Source organism: Penicillium daleae (assembly GCF_028827525.1).
Source record: "Penicillium daleae strain IBT 16125 chromosome Unknown utg000006l_segment0_segment0, whole genome shotgun sequence".
NCBI classification, from domain to species: Eukaryota; Fungi; Ascomycota; class Eurotiomycetes; order Eurotiales; family Aspergillaceae; genus Penicillium; species Penicillium daleae.
Genome location: NW_026623154.1, coordinates 1,569,855 through 1,586,515, shown reverse-complemented (window position 1 = coordinate 1,586,515; position 16,661 = coordinate 1,569,855). Strand labels below are relative to the sequence as shown.

At 48.5% G+C, this 16,661-nt stretch overlaps 6 protein-coding genes across 6 annotated transcripts; 2 read left to right on the top strand and 4 right to left on the bottom strand.

Moving 5' to 3' along the window:
• Window positions 1-1,350: 1,350 nt before the first annotated feature.
• On the top strand, window positions 1,351-2,500 carry N7458_006302 (uncharacterized protein; the record flags this gene model as incomplete). Its single annotated transcript, XM_056909684.1, has 3 exons — window positions 1,351-1,563; window positions 1,585-2,217; window positions 2,273-2,500. Coding segments are annotated over 3 exons (1,074 nt in total), but the record flags the coding sequence as incomplete, so codon positions are not given.
• A 1,598-nt stretch (window positions 2,501-4,098) lies between these two features.
• Window positions 4,099-4,389, bottom strand: N7458_006301 (uncharacterized protein; the record flags this gene model as incomplete). Its single annotated transcript, XM_056909683.1, has 1 exon — window positions 4,099-4,389. One exon carries the CDS (start codon window positions 4,387-4,389, stop codon window positions 4,099-4,101), a length of 291 nt encoding a protein of 96 aa, XP_056765387.1.
• Window positions 4,390-4,721: 332 nt separating this feature from the next.
• Window positions 4,722-5,708, bottom strand: N7458_006300 (fungal specific transcription factor domain-containing protein; the record flags this gene model as incomplete). The annotated part of the gene is made up of 1 exon (XM_056909682.1): window positions 4,722-5,708. One exon carries the CDS (start codon window positions 5,706-5,708, stop codon window positions 4,722-4,724), a length of 987 nt encoding a protein of 328 aa, XP_056765386.1.
• A 1,626-nt stretch (window positions 5,709-7,334) lies between these two features.
• N7458_006299 (MFS transporter) lies at window positions 7,335-9,103 on the top strand (the record flags this gene model as incomplete). The annotated part of the gene is made up of 4 exons (XM_056909681.1): window positions 7,335-7,525; window positions 7,684-8,670; window positions 8,721-8,852; window positions 8,905-9,103. 4 exons carry the CDS (start codon window positions 7,335-7,337, stop codon window positions 9,101-9,103), a joined length of 1,509 nt encoding a protein of 502 aa, XP_056765385.1.
• Window positions 9,104-12,028: 2,925 nt separating this feature from the next.
• On the bottom strand, window positions 12,029-12,904 carry N7458_006298 (uncharacterized protein; the record flags this gene model as incomplete). Its single annotated transcript, XM_056909680.1, is given in 4 exon segments — window positions 12,029-12,129; window positions 12,144-12,557; window positions 12,575-12,657; window positions 12,708-12,904. 4 exon segments carry the CDS (start codon window positions 12,902-12,904, stop codon window positions 12,029-12,031), a joined length of 795 nt encoding a protein of 264 aa, XP_056765384.1.
• Window positions 12,905-14,402: 1,498 nt separating this feature from the next.
• Window positions 14,403-15,656, bottom strand: N7458_006297 (globin-like protein; the record flags this gene model as incomplete). Its single annotated transcript, XM_056909679.1, has 1 exon — window positions 14,403-15,656. The coding sequence occupies one exon, from the start codon at window positions 15,654-15,656 to the stop codon at window positions 14,403-14,405; it is 1,254 nt and encodes a 417-aa protein (XP_056765383.1).
• Between the last annotated feature and the right edge of the window lie 1,005 nt (window positions 15,657-16,661).

Genomic DNA, 16,661 nt, shown 5'->3' with positions numbered 1-16,661 from the left:
TCTTTGAGAAGCCATGGCTCCAAAGTGGTCTGCCTCGTGGCTTTCAATCATTCCATGATGGGGTAGTAAGTGTCGAGCGGTGGCGAAAAACTATCTCACCTGAGATTGATTTCGCGCGATTGGATTCACCTGGTTCGTGGGGAGGGGATTGTGAGCTGTACATACATTGCACAACGCTCAGGTTGTTATATCATACTGTGAGGTTTCAGTTGGCTGTCTCGTGGGCTCTTTCAAGCAAACAAACAACCCAATTCCTCGGGAAAAGGAATCGCCAGGAAGCCAGCGTGAATTGCTCTACCATTATGCGAATCATAGAAGAGCTTCAGGTTTACGGGTACTCGGCCCATGTTCCACTTTACGGAACGTCTGTCTTGCGACCAGTCCTGATGTGGGCAATTCTCAACGGCATACGTGGGGAGAATACTCACAAAGGATCCAGCTCGAATCCACTGCGTTTTGTTATCGGTAGAGTAGACTCTTATCAGTCGCTTTTCAAGGCGTTTCTTCTATGTGAGAAAGAATGAGCTTTTGGATTGACATATAATGGTCTATCGCATCGTTTCAAATGCTAGACTCTGCTGCTCGGTAGGTGGGTTTTTGCTTTCTGGCCCACAAAGTGCGTCTATCCTACCTTCTTCCCCTTCAACACAGACCATGCTCCAACTCAATGGGGCCAATCGCAACTGCTATAGTGCATTTAAGCCGTTATCGGTGATTCTTGATTAGACAGCAATATCGCGCAGGAGAAAACACAAAAAGTCAAAGCGAGGTCTTAGTGTAGCATTGAGACTAGATTCTCTTAGGCTATAGCTGCGTGACCAGTTTCTGCCCCGTATGCCATGCCAATGGTCTCCTTGTATTCCCATAATTGTTCACTCATCAAAATTAGTCCCTACTGCACTCGGTTGACCCATCCCATGTTTTCAAGAGTGAAAGCGACTACAAGACTGTCCACACTTGGGAAGCGATCAACTATCTCAATGAAGACCGTAGGAACTTTAGCAAAGTTGACGTCACTTGTTGGACTATTTTGCAGCCACGCATGGTTGCCAGCAATCGCCAACCTTATCGTGCGGGTATTGCGGAAAGGAAATCCCGCTGGTGCGACTTTATTTAGCATTTGGCACACCAGTGCCTTTCGCTGTGTCCAATGCAAACAGGTCCCGAGTTATTGGAAAAATCTAAAAGATGGGGTTCCAGAAACATCTAACGCCTACCCCGCTATTTGTTCGGTGTCTTTGTTCGGAAGATAAGACGACGACAACTGCGATATAAATTCGACACCTCGCGACTTCTGGGGTTTTGATAGCCAGAACAAATCTCATACTATCGTGGTACGCAGTCGAGAAAATGACATTTTCCAATCTTGTTCTTCTTTCACGTGTCGTCCTTTGTGTTTATGCCTGGAGAATTCCTCATTTTACCGACCTTGTGGTTTTTGGGGATAGCTGGTCGGATGCTGGACGGCTACAATACATTGTAGCCCATAATGGAAGCATGCCTCCAGTTGGGTGGACTAGTAGCGAGGCCTGGAATATTCAATCACAAAAAGAGGAAGCCTTTGTTTTCTGATCGTTCCTGCAGGATTCCGTTGCGGCAGATGGTGGGCGCCCCTGGCCGTCGTATGTGGGACAGTATACCGGAGCGAGAGTGCACAACTACGCCGTTTCAGGAGGCGTGTGTTCGCATGCCATTACGCCAGAGATCTTCAAGATAACACACCAGGGTTTTCCGGATGTTGACACGTACGGTGTTCCCGCGTTCTTTGCGGATAGCCAGTATACGCTTCCCAACGGCACCAAATTCATGGACATCTCCCCTGAGTCTACTGTCTTTGCTATCATGATTGGGGGGAATGATGTGGGAGCCTACGCGTTTCTGACTGACTCACAAGTCCCCGGAAAGACTATTCCTGATTATGTTAATTGTGTATTCGAACAGATTGACCGTCTATATCAGCACGGGGCTCGTTACTTTGTTCTTAACCAGCTTGGCGCCATGTACCTTGCTCCACAGTACGCAATGCCAGCTACTGGAGGCCTTAAAGCAACCCAATACTGGCCAGACAAGTACAGCAACACTACAGCCGCCTCCCAACGAATGTTAGAGCAGGTGGCTCTTGTCAATGCAATATATGAATTGAGGACACCGCTGGAGGTGGAGTACCACAGAAGATACCCTGGAGCACAATTTGCCCTCGTGAACCTCGAAGCACTGGTGGGTTCTTCTCAGTTATGATGAGGATGTGCTGTAACTCACATTCTTCTATCAGATGAATGATATCTATCACGAACATTCAGACTATTTGAATGGCACGGCTCCCTTTAACGTGACGGGTTATTTGAACCATTGTACACTGGAAGGGACGGACTGCATCCGTATCGACAACAACAATCCAGACGCATTCATGTGGTTCGATGAGTTACATCCTTCCGAGCAAACTTGGCGCATGGTAGCCCAAAACTGTGTCGAAATCATTCAAGGCCGCAGCAAGTGGGCCCAGTACTACTCTGGGTAAGGTACCACGCATTCATGTTTGATTGAACGGAGCCTCATATTATTGTTGGTATAATCAGCTAAGTACCGTGTACATAGTGAAGTGAACAGTGTTTATGCTTCAAAATCAGAAATTGATTCATGTAGATAGATGTGTCTTCACACTCTAGTCGGAGAACGCCTCTTAATCCCACGCGCCGACACTCGGCGGTCACAACACTGGAGCCGCAGCGGAGCGCAAGAATGCTTACAGTAAGCAAGGGATGTTATCCATCAGTCGCTTACAGTAAGTCACTGCTAGTTTGTCCTGACAGGAGGATATGTCCCGACAATTATAGTAGGGGATACAGTGACATCATAGGACTTGGTCGTTTCTGCATTGTGGGCTGTTTATCTGGTTTGTCTTAGTAGTATCTACTGTCGGTATGGCGTTTATCGACTGTGTGAATCTGCCTGGTCTTCTCTACGGCAGCTGTTTCTGTCTACGTCTCTGTCTCTTAATCTCTCTCATGCCCCGATCTGCCTGTTCCGAAGAGGCCGCCTTGAGCTTTCCCACTTGTACATCTTTTAACCCAGATAATGTTAAGGCATCGTGAAATCTACTAGGGTACTTTGAAGGAATTTTGTTATTACTCCTCCTACTTTCTTCTTCCCTCAACGTCTCCCTCAGAGGCGGCGGGATCGCGGCCCGTCACGCGATCATAATTCGGTCGTTTCGTTCTCCGCAGTTCAATTCAGTTCTTACTTTTTCCTCAATATCCTAATGGTCAGGGCCCTAAATGGGGCCGTCAACAGTGAGTTACGCTATGTGACTGTTAAATTTCACATTGGCCCCACAATGCGATAGTTCGACATGGTAAATACTCCTATCTAAGCCTCTATACGGAAGTGGAACGACCGCAACTTGAACCGAGCACCGACCTGGAAATAAATCCGATATTTAATTTGAAATCCGACGATTTCCTTAGCCTCGCCAGAGAGTGCACGATAAAGTCAGTTAACAGCACAAAAGGAGGCCTGGCGGTCGAAAATGACCTACAGCGTGTTCAGCAAAGTCAGGTAGTTCATCTCCCCATGGGCCTAATTTACGCAAGCCAGCAGACGACCGAGCAGCTCGCGGACCCGGTGTACCTCTGACGTCGGGCTTGGAATCCTAGGCTCCCTGGTCGCGGTTGCCAGAATCTAGCCCTCCGTACTAGTTAGCGGAAACTTGGAGATCTGTTTCATGGGGCGGATGTTGCGGAAGCTGCGGGCTCTTCTTCTTCCGCGCCACCCTGGTCGTCACCGAGTACCCTCGCTGGGTCAGTGATACAGTGGTCGATCTACTTACATATGTTGCTCAGCCACCCTTTGGGATCGGTTGAGCAGCCCGGTGTCCATATTTACCTATGTATAACCCGCATATTCTCATCTAAATCTTCAAAAACAACCCCAGCATGCCGCTTGTCTGAATCGATGTCGTTCGAGACGCGTGGTCCGCCAATGAGCTCAGAAACATCGCGGATGTCATTCAGCAGGTGATGCTGACGCATTTTAACGCCCCCAAACGGGACAGATACCAGGTAAGATGAGGAAGATATATGTCTCTCCAATCTGTGTTCCTCACACCACATCTAGATCATCACCCAACACGAAGATTACGAGATCATCTGTGAGGATACCAATCTGGGGTACCATCGTACCAAAAGGCTCGTGATCATCCAGATCCTGCAACAAGGCCGGAATGCAGTGCAAAAGCAGCAGGTATTTAAAGCGTTGTCGGAAAATCTGTGGGAAAAGTGCTCCGTGGCTGGGGAAGATCTGATAATTAGCTGTGCTGAGAACACCCAGGCAGACTGGAGCTTTGGGATGGGCATCGCACAGTTTATAACTGGACAACTTTGAAGATTTCATGTTACTTGAACATTGGTGCCCCTAGCGAGTTACGGTATCTTACATGCAGAGCTCTATGGATGAAGAAATGTGCATACCTCCCGCGTCTGAAAATTTGATGGGATACGGAAGATGTTTGGTGTTTTCATGAGTTAGACGTCTATCACATCTTTCTGGATAGGGAAACATGCTGCGCTAGTGAGCATGGTCAATCACAAGTAGCACTTCGGAATATCCATGTTCAAAAGGGGAACCACGACAGTATTCTATCTTTGAAACTCCTACATAGGTGGCTACCCACGTAAATGATACGAAAACCTAGGAACAAATGTAGCAGTCGCACTTAGTTGAGATTAGTCTCCCACAAATAAATCGTCCCCGAAAGTCATTCCCTCCAAACGCGACAGGCCGCCCAAAAGGTCCATCAACCACGGAATCTCTTGGTCAGTTGGCCACGGATTCAACGTTTGATAAAGTTCATGTTCATTGAACCCCATTTCTTGATATGAACTCAAAGCCTCACCGAGAAGTGTCACGTCACTGGTTCGTCGCTGATGATACAGCAGAACCAGCCGCTTAGCCGCATGGGTAGCCTCCCTCATTGTGGTCGTGATGTACATTGACGCAACTAGACAAATGGTCCCCATCGTTTCGGAAATTAGCTCGACAGATGCGCGAGTGTCCAAAACAAGAAGTACGTAAAGAGTGTGGAATGGGACGTTTGCAATGTGATGCCATGGACAACAAGCGTTTAACAGCCCCCGTGCGGACTCTAGCCCAGATTGAAGCAAAGCAAGGACGCGGTCAATGACCGACTGTTCAAAATGTGGGAGGCATGGATGAAGACGTCGCATCATGCAGAGAACTAAGTTACACTGAGCCAATATCTCCGGCTCGTGTGTGTAAACTTTCTGCAATATCGACACAAATGTCGAGTTCAGGTCTTCCCCATCATTTTCGTTTGCCGGATCCAAGCTAGCGGAGATGGGCCAAAGGCTGAGAACACCATGCGCGTACCCCTTGAATTTTTCTGATGGCGGTACTGATCCCTCATCCTGAAAAGAGACTCTCGTGAGACCGAGGTCAAAGGAGATCCACAAGTTCAGATGCTGGGCAACCCCAACAAGACGCTCCCTCGTGGCAATTTCAGATGCAGTGCCCGGCTGGTCAGACTGGTGGGAGAGCCGGTGGATGCCGGAAGTCTCCAGCATGTGCATGATATTTGAGCTCGCCAGCCATGTTGGGTACGGGGTGGACGTCATTCGCATATACAAAAGGCGGAGTATCCAACCTGTGAGCATCTCGACTGAAGGTGGAGAGGAACCTTCCGTTTCAAGCATCGACCGGGCAGATTGCGCTAGTTGAACTTCAGTCAAGGTGACATCCTGTGTCGAGATCAACAAGCCTTTTCTCTACTAGCTGAAGAGCAGCAATAGAGGTCATGAGTTTGCTCATGGATGCAAGCGCCATGATGGAGCTCATGGCGAATGGCTTCCCTTCGGAGGCACATTCGTCCTTTCCGAAAGCGTTTGCGTAGTGGAAACTCCCACTTTTGTTTGTTGCTGCAACTACCACACCAGGCCAAGTCCCATCCTTTACTGACTCAGAGAATATCATTTCGAGACTCTCCAGGGGATTCTGAGAGGGGGCATCGCAGACCATGACGCTATGGGGTTTGTGGTCGCAGGGACGGCTAAGGGGGACAAGTACTCCAGGGTTGAACACTGCTTTGTGAATGGGAAACACTTACTGGCGAGCATTCCGAGTTCATATATTGTGGGTCAAAGGCCAAATACCGGATTTGTGACCCACGTTGGACAAGGCAGTATTATTATCTATTCGTTGCCAGATCAGGAGCCCAAAATAGTTAGGTGTGCGGCAACTACGGCTATTACGGCTATTACGGCAACGATGGACAACAAAGATCGTGGATGTGCCAACCCCTAACAATTGTGGTTTTTAACGGGCCATCGCAATCAGGCCGTGGGGTTGTTGGATAGGGCAGTGGAGGAAGCTGCGGGACAGAGTTGTTGAGAACCATAAAGCAGATCGCATTAGCCATGACCTTCTCAGTGAATCCTGCTTAATGTACGCACAAATGAAATTACCTGAAGTCCAAGTGAACTACGTGTTGGGTGTAGGAGACAAGAAAGGTATCACCGTGCCCTTGATTGACGGTCTGGTTTAGTAGCTTTTTGTATTATGAACTTATTGATGCAGATACTACCAGAGGCAATCTCTCATGGCCCATCAGTTATATGGGAGGAATCGAATTCGCCATAGAAATGGGGATAGATCATGTCGGAGGCACTAGGCCCACGGACAAAGAAACCACAAGTTGTCTTCGGCTCTCAGGCGGAGGGGCCTATTGCAAACTTAGGTAGCCCCAAACCTGGACAACGTGAGTCAGTTCGCAATTCATGTTACAATTTGACACAACCGGGCCACCTGCCCGCCCTCATCAGGGACGTGTGGCACAAACAGACATAGAACGACCAGTTCTCGGTATGGGCTCGGCATTGAGTATTCCATTGAGAGACGACGAATGACAGATACCGACTTGGGCAGAGAGGATCCATCTCGTTTTGCCACCGAAACGGGGTCGGTTCCCTCCATCTTTGAAGACTGTTGTAAACAGCATGTTGGCCTAGTACAATTGAATTATACTGCTACAGCGTTTCTCATCTCCTCTACCAGGAATATTTTGGATAACTGGAGATACAAGAATCATTCTGGCAGCCTCGGGCATCAAAAAGGGAAGGAGGGTCCGGCTTAGTGATAAATTCATCCGTTGATTCGCGTCGGGTGGATCCTTCCCAAGCTTTGTTGTGATTTCTTACCACGGCTCTGGCTGCATTGCCGCAGCACCCGGTTGCATGATCAGCCAACTATCCCTATAAATTCTGTAACACTTGGCCACATTCCTATGGAAATCTAGAGACTCTGACCATGCTGCACTTTTTGAAATGACAGGCCCTGAAGCAGATACCATATCATGCTCCAGTGTTCCACAATCTGACACCGAAATAAACGGGAAATGGGCAATTGGGGCAGGAAGACCATTTCCGCCGGCTCTTCCAGACAGAGAGTGTTACCTCGTCGACTTTGAAGGACCCGATGATCCTCTGAATCCTCAAAATTGGCCATCAACCGCAAAGTAAATATCATTGCTTCCATGCTTGACCTTTCTCCTCTTGTCATACACCTGCCTGTCCCCTACTTCATTTACCTGTCTTGCTTTCGCGATCATCCTCCTTCACAATTACGGTCCTATCGCTCAGAGAGATTTGTGTGCTGACACTGATGTACTGCTAGGCTTCTTTCCTCTGCACTGGCTTGTTCTGGTACATTCATTGCTTCGTTGAACAGTGCGATGTTCTCCCCCGGAATTAGTCAGGCCAGTAGTGATTTTGGCGTCGGAACGGAAGTCATCACCCTCGGCACGACTCTCTTCGTTTTAGGCTTTGCGACGGGGCCGATGATTTGGGCGCCGCTGTCTGAACTCATGGGAAGGAAATTGCCTTTGGTGATTGCCATAATTGGAGAAGGTATCTTCACCATCGCTTGTGCGGTTGCAAAGGACGTTCAAACGCTTATCATTTGCCGGTTCTTCGCTGGGGTATGTGGCGCCAGTCAACTGACAGTTGTGCCTGGTTTGCTTGCCGATCTTTACGACAATACGTACCGGGGTGTTGCTATTGCCTTGTATGCTTTGACGGTATTCGGGGGGCCGTTTGTTGCGCCTATTGCCGGTGGGTACACAGCGTCGAGTTACCTTGGTTGGAGATGGACGCTATATATCCCGGCTTTTCTTGCCTTGGGTAGTGGCTTGCTTTCTTTCTTCTTTCTAAAGGAGACATACCCCCAATGTGTCCTCATTGCGAAGGCTGCTTTGATTCGAAAAGAATCAGGAAATTGGGGCATTCATGCAAAACAAGAAGAGGTCGAGCTTGAGATTGATGATTTGGTTGATAAATACCTAACTCAGCCACTGAGACTACTTATCACCGAGCCCGTACTTCTTCTTATCTCGCTCTATATGTCCTTCATCTATGGTTTGGTGTATGCCCTTTTAGAGGCATACCCGTATGTTTTCGAAGTCATACATGGCATGCACTCAGGCACTGGTGGTTTGAACTTTATCGGCCTGATAACTGGCGTTGTCTTAGCACTTGGATTTATTCTCTCGCAGCAAAAGCAGTATACCGAAAAGCTGGAAATGAATGGAAACATTCCCGTGCCTGAATGGCGTCTGCGCCCAACAATACTGGGAGCTCCAATGTTCGCTGTTGGACTTTTCTGGTGAGCAAGGCCGATCTTACGATGTTGACGAAGCGCTTAACCAAGATTAGGTTTGGTTGGACTGGTTTCACATCTGAGATCCACTGGGCCGCGCCGGCGGCCTCTGGTGTATTTATTGGCTTCGGAGTACTTTGCATTTTTCTCCCTTGCTTCAATTATCTTGTAGATGCCTATTTGCCAGTGTAAGTACAACTCTTCTCTATGCTCCTTTAACAGCTCGCTCACGATTTATAGCGCTGCATCTGCTGTAGCAGCAAATATTATCCTTCGTTCGGCTTTTGCATCAAGTTTTCCCCTCTTTACTCGGCAAATGTTCGACAACATGGAAGTACAGTGGGCAAGCACCCTGCTCGGTTGTTTGGCCACGGTGTTGGTTCCCATCCCATTTCTCTTCAGGGCGTTTGGACCACGACTGCGACGCGAAGCCCGATAAGGTCTACTCCCACTCTTATCCATCCGTGAATGGTTGGTTGGAACCTGCCTTTTTCCTTCGAGAGTCTCATTTCTCAGGCAATTGAAGTTGTTGACAATAATTCCCGAAATTTAGAATCCTCAAATCACAGTGAAGTTCACTAAATATCATTTAATTGGTGATTATTTAAAATTTCGCAGATCATGATCTGTCCATCACTGGTAGGCACGACTGTCCGAAAAGCCCGATCCTAGATACAAGCAGCACTTTCATCTTTGGACACTGACGCCAAGCCAAGTTATTACAGTAAAGTCCGCCTAGTCACATCAATGATCGAAAGTACTGGAGAATATTACGATGACGTCAACCACACATATGTAGGGTTCTTCACCCTACGCTGGATTCATAACTCAGATACTACTTCTGTATCAATTCTCAGCCGCAAGAGTTTATATTTGTTCGAGGATTATTTGAATGAATTCGGGACCATTGCAACTAGATCATCACTTACACAGATACTCTTTAGACCTTGACCATCTCAGTCACTAGCAGATATCTGCCAAACGTTCCTTAATTGATAAAGAATGCTGCGACGTCCGCCTTGAGCCGCCTGAACATATTCCGGCGCTGACCCACAGGGAAAGAGACGAAATGTCCCCCTACCAAAGTCTTAAAGTACCCAAATTCTTAATATTCTTCATTCAATCTTTCTTGATCTTTTCATCTGACGTCTACATCTATCGTCCTATCTCCAAAATGTCTAGAACAGTCACGTGGGAAGGGTCGTACCCTAATGGGTTGGGGTAAGGCCTATTAATTCTTGACGGGGATGCCAAGACCAGTTTGCCAATTGTCGAGACATGGAGCGGTAACTCCCTGCGTAGACAGGGTTACACTGAGTGTCCGACTTTCCCTTGTGTTTTGTATAGTAATTTGGAATCTTTGGCATTACGGCTGTCGTACAACGGTGTATCTTAGCCATCTATTGGGTATTGATATTCGTACATTTGCTTCAATCGATCAACCTTTGCTTCCATGATTGGTTCCCCTTGGCCAAATCCTCTATCCTATTCGCCTACTATGATTACTGGCCATTACTGTCTCAGCTTGCTCTGACAACTCTTCATTACCGCCTTCAGCCGGTTACTCTAGAATGCGGTCCAAATCTGGATAATCGCGTCCGCATTTGGTGTGCGCCAATTGTCACTCTCCGAAAGTCCCCTGTGATACTTTGATCTATAGCATGCCATGTACTAATTGCTCGTTGGACTTGGAGCTAGCTAAGCTTAGAGGAAGAAAGAGGCAAAGATGTGGTAAGCTTGTTCTATTGGTAGAATGTACGATTAAAAGATTTAACCCGTTTAAACTGAAACAAGCGCAAAGGTCTGTCTCCCTTGTTACGCCATGTTCGTTTGCGCGAGGCAAATAGGGAGCTCCCCGAGTGTATACAGCCGCCCTCAATCTGAATCCTCAGGGAAGACATGGATTTCCTGAGGCAGTTTCCGTGCGCCTTCATACTGTCTGCATAGCTCCGTCGCCGGATATATTCGATACGCTCAACCTTCATTTTCTATTCTGGAGGAGGGTTTTCCCGGCTCTTTTCAGGATGGATTGTCCGGCCAGGTTCCCAAGCTGAGTTTGCTGCATTTCCAGGGTATCCCCACCGCCGGTAGGCTGTTTCTAAGCACAGATGAAGACTGGAGGCAGATGAATTTGGCTTTCAGTCAATTTTCAACAGGGTCAGATGGCTCTGCATTCTCGACTAGGAAAAGCAATCATCCAACCACCGGCCAAGCCCTTATGCTGTTCATGCTATCGGCTCAGAGAACTAGAGGGCTGGAGTACTGGCTTCCCGGGGCCGTCTTCTTAAGCCTACAGACTAGTTCTAAATTGTGACACAACTCATCGAGGATTCAGCACTCTTGAACAGACCCTGCGAATAAAACACCCGGTGCTCTATTCTGGCTCGCGACCAGGAACTGAACAGGGATATCGTGTCGCCTTGAATCATCGGAGAACAGCATTGAAACGCGCAATTTGGAATCGCGTCTAGGTATCCCATGATCGCAACATGGGGTAGCCTGAATTACAGCCATTGCCTAGCATGCACTTTTATTGAACATGTCAAATTGGCAATGCTTTTGGGGGACCTACAATCCATCTCAGTCAGAAACTATGAGTGGAAAGGGGGAATTGTTGTCAAAGCCCTGCCCGTTGTTCACGGGGAATCTCAAGTCTTTCATACTTGACAATTTCGATTCATCGACGAAGCCTTGGAATGTAGAATTCACATATCTCCTCGGAGTATGTCATTCTAGAATATTGCCAGTTGTGAAAGGCGTTTAATGTCTCCTTGATACACAATATGAAATCCTCAAGCTCGCTCATCTCATGCTACTTTGCTTGTCAACGGTGTTGCAGAAACTGGAGAGGAAAGGCTCGTGTGAGCTTCAGATAGCTACACTCAACTAAATGAGCACCGAAAACAGGGGTCTTATGATCCCTGTCACAGAAGAATCGATGCTATCCGGGCAGGCCAATTTTAACAAAATTATAAATGGCGTGATGATGATGAGTTCATTTGCCCGATGTAGGTTGCTCTGATATATGCTGCTATGCAGGAGTGCTGTCAGGCCTGCCGACAGCTTCAAGGTGGTTACCAGCCCATTGAACAACCGTTTCATATGGCTCGCTGGGAGAACCCCCTGAACAATCGTTCGAGAATATAGGTACAAATGAGAAAGTCCCGGTTACGTAAGCAGAGTAAGCAAACCTTTGGAAACTCAAAACGAACGTCACCCACACCCCCCCATAACCCCGACGAACTTTACTACACACACAACTCCTTCCCCACACTCTTCTTTCTACACAGCCATCTTGACTGTCAGCTGCCGCTCTTGTGCTCGTTCGTATCAAGGGAATACTGTGGACCTGGCACTGCACTCCTCACGGGCGCCATCCTTCTCCTTCCGTGACACTGTCCTGCGGGGTCATTATTTTCCGTCGCCTTTTTCGACCCCTAAAGCCATTGGGTCGACTGCTTAGAACTGGATCAAGAGACCTATTCGTATCATGAATTCAGCCACAATTGCGCTGGCCTCTGGCCGTATTAGGAGCTCATCGAGACGACTAGCGACCCCGCGCTCTGACAGGGCGTTTCTCATCCAGTTGCGCTCATCCTGGAGCAGCGGGTATTCAAGCAAGATGTGACTGACTGTCTGGTTCCCCAGATCGCAACTACATCTCGCTGGCTCGCGTCGGTTGATTCGATGCAGGTAAGCCGTAAGGCCAATCCGCCCGGTGTGAAGCTGCATCAGAATTGATGCCGTCGCCTTCCGTAGGTCGGACCAGTATTCTAGGGTCTTCTCGGTTGGTAGTTCAACCAAGCGTTTTGTTGGCCGGCTTGTTTTCTCCGTGGTCCATGATCTCTCCCACTCGGCCTTCGCCTTACGGCGAATACTACGTTTGGCCGCAGCTGCGAGACGGATATACCGATTATCTGGGTTCTGTGGCCCTTGCGGTTCCAGGGCTGCCTCTTTTGCGTGTCAATGGACACGTTCGTTGCCAGCCACTCCCTGATGATTAGATGCCATTAGCTGCGTGTCGCCTTATTAGGTCAAGACACCCTTCCAGATAGACCTGCCCTGACGGCATCCGTGGTTGGCGGAGCGCCTTCAATGCCGCTTGGCTGTCTGCGAAGACGACAATGCCATTCTTCGCCTGTGTCACCCACGGCACCGTGCTTTCCAGGGCTAAATTGAGTGCCATCTCGATGCCGTGAAGTTCAGCAGCGTACACAGTGGACGTGTCATCATCCCCCATTTAGCTATGGGTATAGTGATTTTTGAGATCAACGACTACTGCTCCGATTCTTCCTTCAATCCCTCTCCCGTCGGTGTAGAGAGTCAAGGGCGTTTCTCTTAGGTCTTTGGATAGAGTATAGTCGTGGATTTTCACTGCTGTGTCTCTGTCCTCGATGATCACCTTTGGTGGTGCCTGCCATAGTGCCTGGACGAATGCTTTCCGACTCTCCCAGTGACCCGCCAAAGTACCGGGGAACCAGTGTATCGGATTGTAACCAGTGCGAATGCATGCCTTGAATAGCTGGTCGAGCAGTTGTAGGATGAAGGGCACCTCGATTAGCTTGTGCCAAAGAGAGTTCGGGATGCCGTCTTCTCCTGGCGCTTTCCCTGCCTTCACCCCTGTTACCGCATCCTGTATTTCCTGTGCAGTGATGGGTGGAAATTCAATCGGTTCCGGGGACTGGAAGGAAGCAGTGTCGAAGAGATCAACTAGCGGCGGCTGCGGGAAAAAGGCCGTCCGGAAGGCTTCTGCTTTCTGGTTGACCGTTTCTGCAAGCTCTCCTGGCCTTCCAGGGTCTTGGATCTTTAACGAGGGGGTAAGACCTTTCTCATACGCTCCGCTGCGGTTTTATAAACGGCGTCCCGATAATGCGTCTATTGTTGCTTCTTGCTATACTCGGTAGCCTTTCCGATCAGCTAGGCCCGGTGAGCCTCGCAAGATTAGTGGATTGCTGGCTAATTTGTCCATCGCGGACCTTCGGACTCACTATTTTACATCTCTCCAATCTGTGATAAGCGCTAATAGCTCCGACACTGTCTGCTATACCCCGGGGTCATTCCATGCATGGAAGTGCCATCCACCGTTTGGTATATGATCAGTTTGAAGATGCTTAGGAAATGGTCAGTTCTAAATGGGAAATGCCCACATTTCAATGAACGTAGTTAAAATGGAATTAGATTTTATATGCTTCTCCTGTATATTAGCAAATTGCATGCGCGACGATTGACACGTAAAGGTTTTTATTGAAAACCGAAAGTCGACGTATCAACTTTACATTATTTTCTATCATTTATAGGCATGTATTCCGCTTTGGAAGCCTATGATTTTTGTGTTGACGCTCCAGCGCAAGGTTGAAATAGGAGCGAGCGGCATTTGCCAAGAGAAAGTACGTTGAAGATTAATGAGCACCGCAATTTTACTGTCTCAAGCCTGCTATACAGCGCAAGACGGCGGAACAATAGTATTCCAAATGACCATGTGATTACTTCAAGGATGCAGCCAGGAGATCACGGGCCAATTTATCCCGTCAAGATTAGCCATCTCGGATACAGCGTTTCTCTTAGCACCAAAATGTACGGAATTTAAATCGTGGTGCCCACATTTTCTTGAAACACGACCACGAGTTGGATTGGGAGGCAACATGTGTCGCAACGGACAGGTAGAGGCGCTCTTGATAGGTTTGACAGAAACGAGTTTAAGAACGAGGAATTTATTTCGTTGATGGCAAGCTTTAAAGTTACAAGTTTGCTTGTGATGCCTTTATTTCCGGGCCTCCGGAGCCGAATAGCTCCATTCTAATACGACTAGATTCAACACCAAGGGTAAGCAACGAGGCGCGCAGATTCTGCATAAATGGTGCTGGCCCACAAATGTAATATTCGGCACGTCGGTCATGCAAGTAGAGGTCATCCCGAGGGTTCAGGCCATGGACATTCACGCGACCAACATGGGTAAAATCCGTTCCGGCTCGGTCTTCCGGCCGCAATTGCTCAACGTAGAAGGTCACCTTGGCGTTGACATTCATTCTAGCGGCGGCTACGAGGTGACTCTTAAAGGCTCGCGCGCCCGTGGTCCGCACCGCATGAATCATGTGGACGCTGCGCGTGACTTTGCGCGTGTTGTCCACGATACTGTTGAACATGGACAGAAGCGGAGTAATCCCAACGCCGGCCGCTATTAAGACCACCGGACAAGAGTCCTGCAGGCTAGTCAAGAAGAAGTCACCGCGAGGGTGGGACATTTGAATCGTTTTCCTGGGTGCGTCGAAGAGGTGGAGAAGGTTAGACACGAGTCCCTCTCGGTCCGACTCGCCTGGAGCCGGGTCGGTCTCGCGCTTGACACTGATTCGATAGTAGTCGGGATTCGGCCGATCACTCAGCGAGTATTGACGGGCCTGTGTGTATCCCAGCCGCGGCACATGTAGGCGAACTGACACATACTGCCCTGGTAGGAATGCTGGTAGCGATGCCCCGTCGGCTGGCCGAAGGATGAACGACGAAATCTCGTCTGACTCGGGGATGATATCAAACACTGTAAAATTCCTCCATGTGTCCCAGCTTCGGTCCTGCTCGTACAACGAGGCCTCTTTCTCAATCATGATATTCGCCAACTGCCAGTACGCGGCAGCCCAGGCGTCCTGGATGGCGGGCGTGAATGCCGTGGCGAGCACCTCCTGCATCGCGCCAATCAAGAATTCGCCCACGATCTCGTATTGCTCGGGAGTAATGTTCAAGGACGCGTGCTTGTTGCATATCAGCTCCAGGGCTGGGCCTAGGGCCACTAGGTTGTCGATGTTGGCGGCGTAGGCACCGAGGGCCCCCGCAAGGGCTCTGGCTTGGTGGCCTGTCTTCTGACTTGTGAAGTTGAAGACGCTGTTTAGCTCCGGATGGGCAGTGAGCATGTTACGGTAGAATACCGTGGTGATGTCGTAGCCATGCTGCTGGATCACGGGCACCGTCTGTCGAATGACTTCAATCTGCTCAGGGGTCATATCTTAGTCGGAAAGTAAGTGGTGGTCCTACTGGTAATGCAGTAATTTGAACAGCAAAGTTCGAGATTAATATGTAAACTTGCCAGGGTTGTCGCGCACGCTCATTGTTCGGCGGACCCGTTTTCCTCCGTCCAAATTTAACGCGGCCCGCAATACCCTTAGTACCCGTACATATCCCGAAAAATTGCCTTTGGATCCTGGGGATTGGATCACGATGAGTAACCTTTTTTTTAATTCTCACCGCATAAAAGGACGGAAAATTGGCGAATCAAAAGCTGTGAAACCGAGTGCTGTCGCTCGTCTAAACGGTGGCACCGAAAACAGACACCCCATCAAAAAATTTTGTGAGTGTATCATAGGCGCCATTTGTTATATTTCTCAGGTAGAATGCAATTAACCTAGCTATTCGTCACTTATCTCAACCCACCTTCATCCAACGAAGAACGGTCTTGGATTCGTCTTCTGCGGCTAGTATCGCTTCATGCGTGTGGTTCAACCAGGATAACACATACTTGGAACCATGCTACACGGAGTGATCTCCATGCGCAGGAGTTGAGAGCCATATTCTTAAATCAAAGCCACTGCCATATTTACAGTACAGATGCCGTAGAATTCCTTGCTCAGTTCTCCATATAATTCTATCTTACTGGGCTAATATTGTTTTTATAACTGCTAGACCAGTTGAGTCCGACGCTATAAAATCCTTATCTAGCCTCGCACTTGATTTCTAGTCAAACGGATTTTCTTTTCATAGCCCCAAACGCCTGGATTGAGTCTCCATCCTGGTTTATTCTGGGATAAAGTAGCTTACGAAGAACAAATATGAGACATAGCGAGGTCGAGATACTGGTCGGCATGATTCGGTGTATTATTCCCAGAAGGTAATTCCACTTCATAGTGCCATTCACTCAATTAATATTACCCTCGGCCGTCACGATCATTGCAACTACCGTCAATCGAGCGACTAGTGACGACACTTAGTACTGCAAGGTTATAATGGCGGAA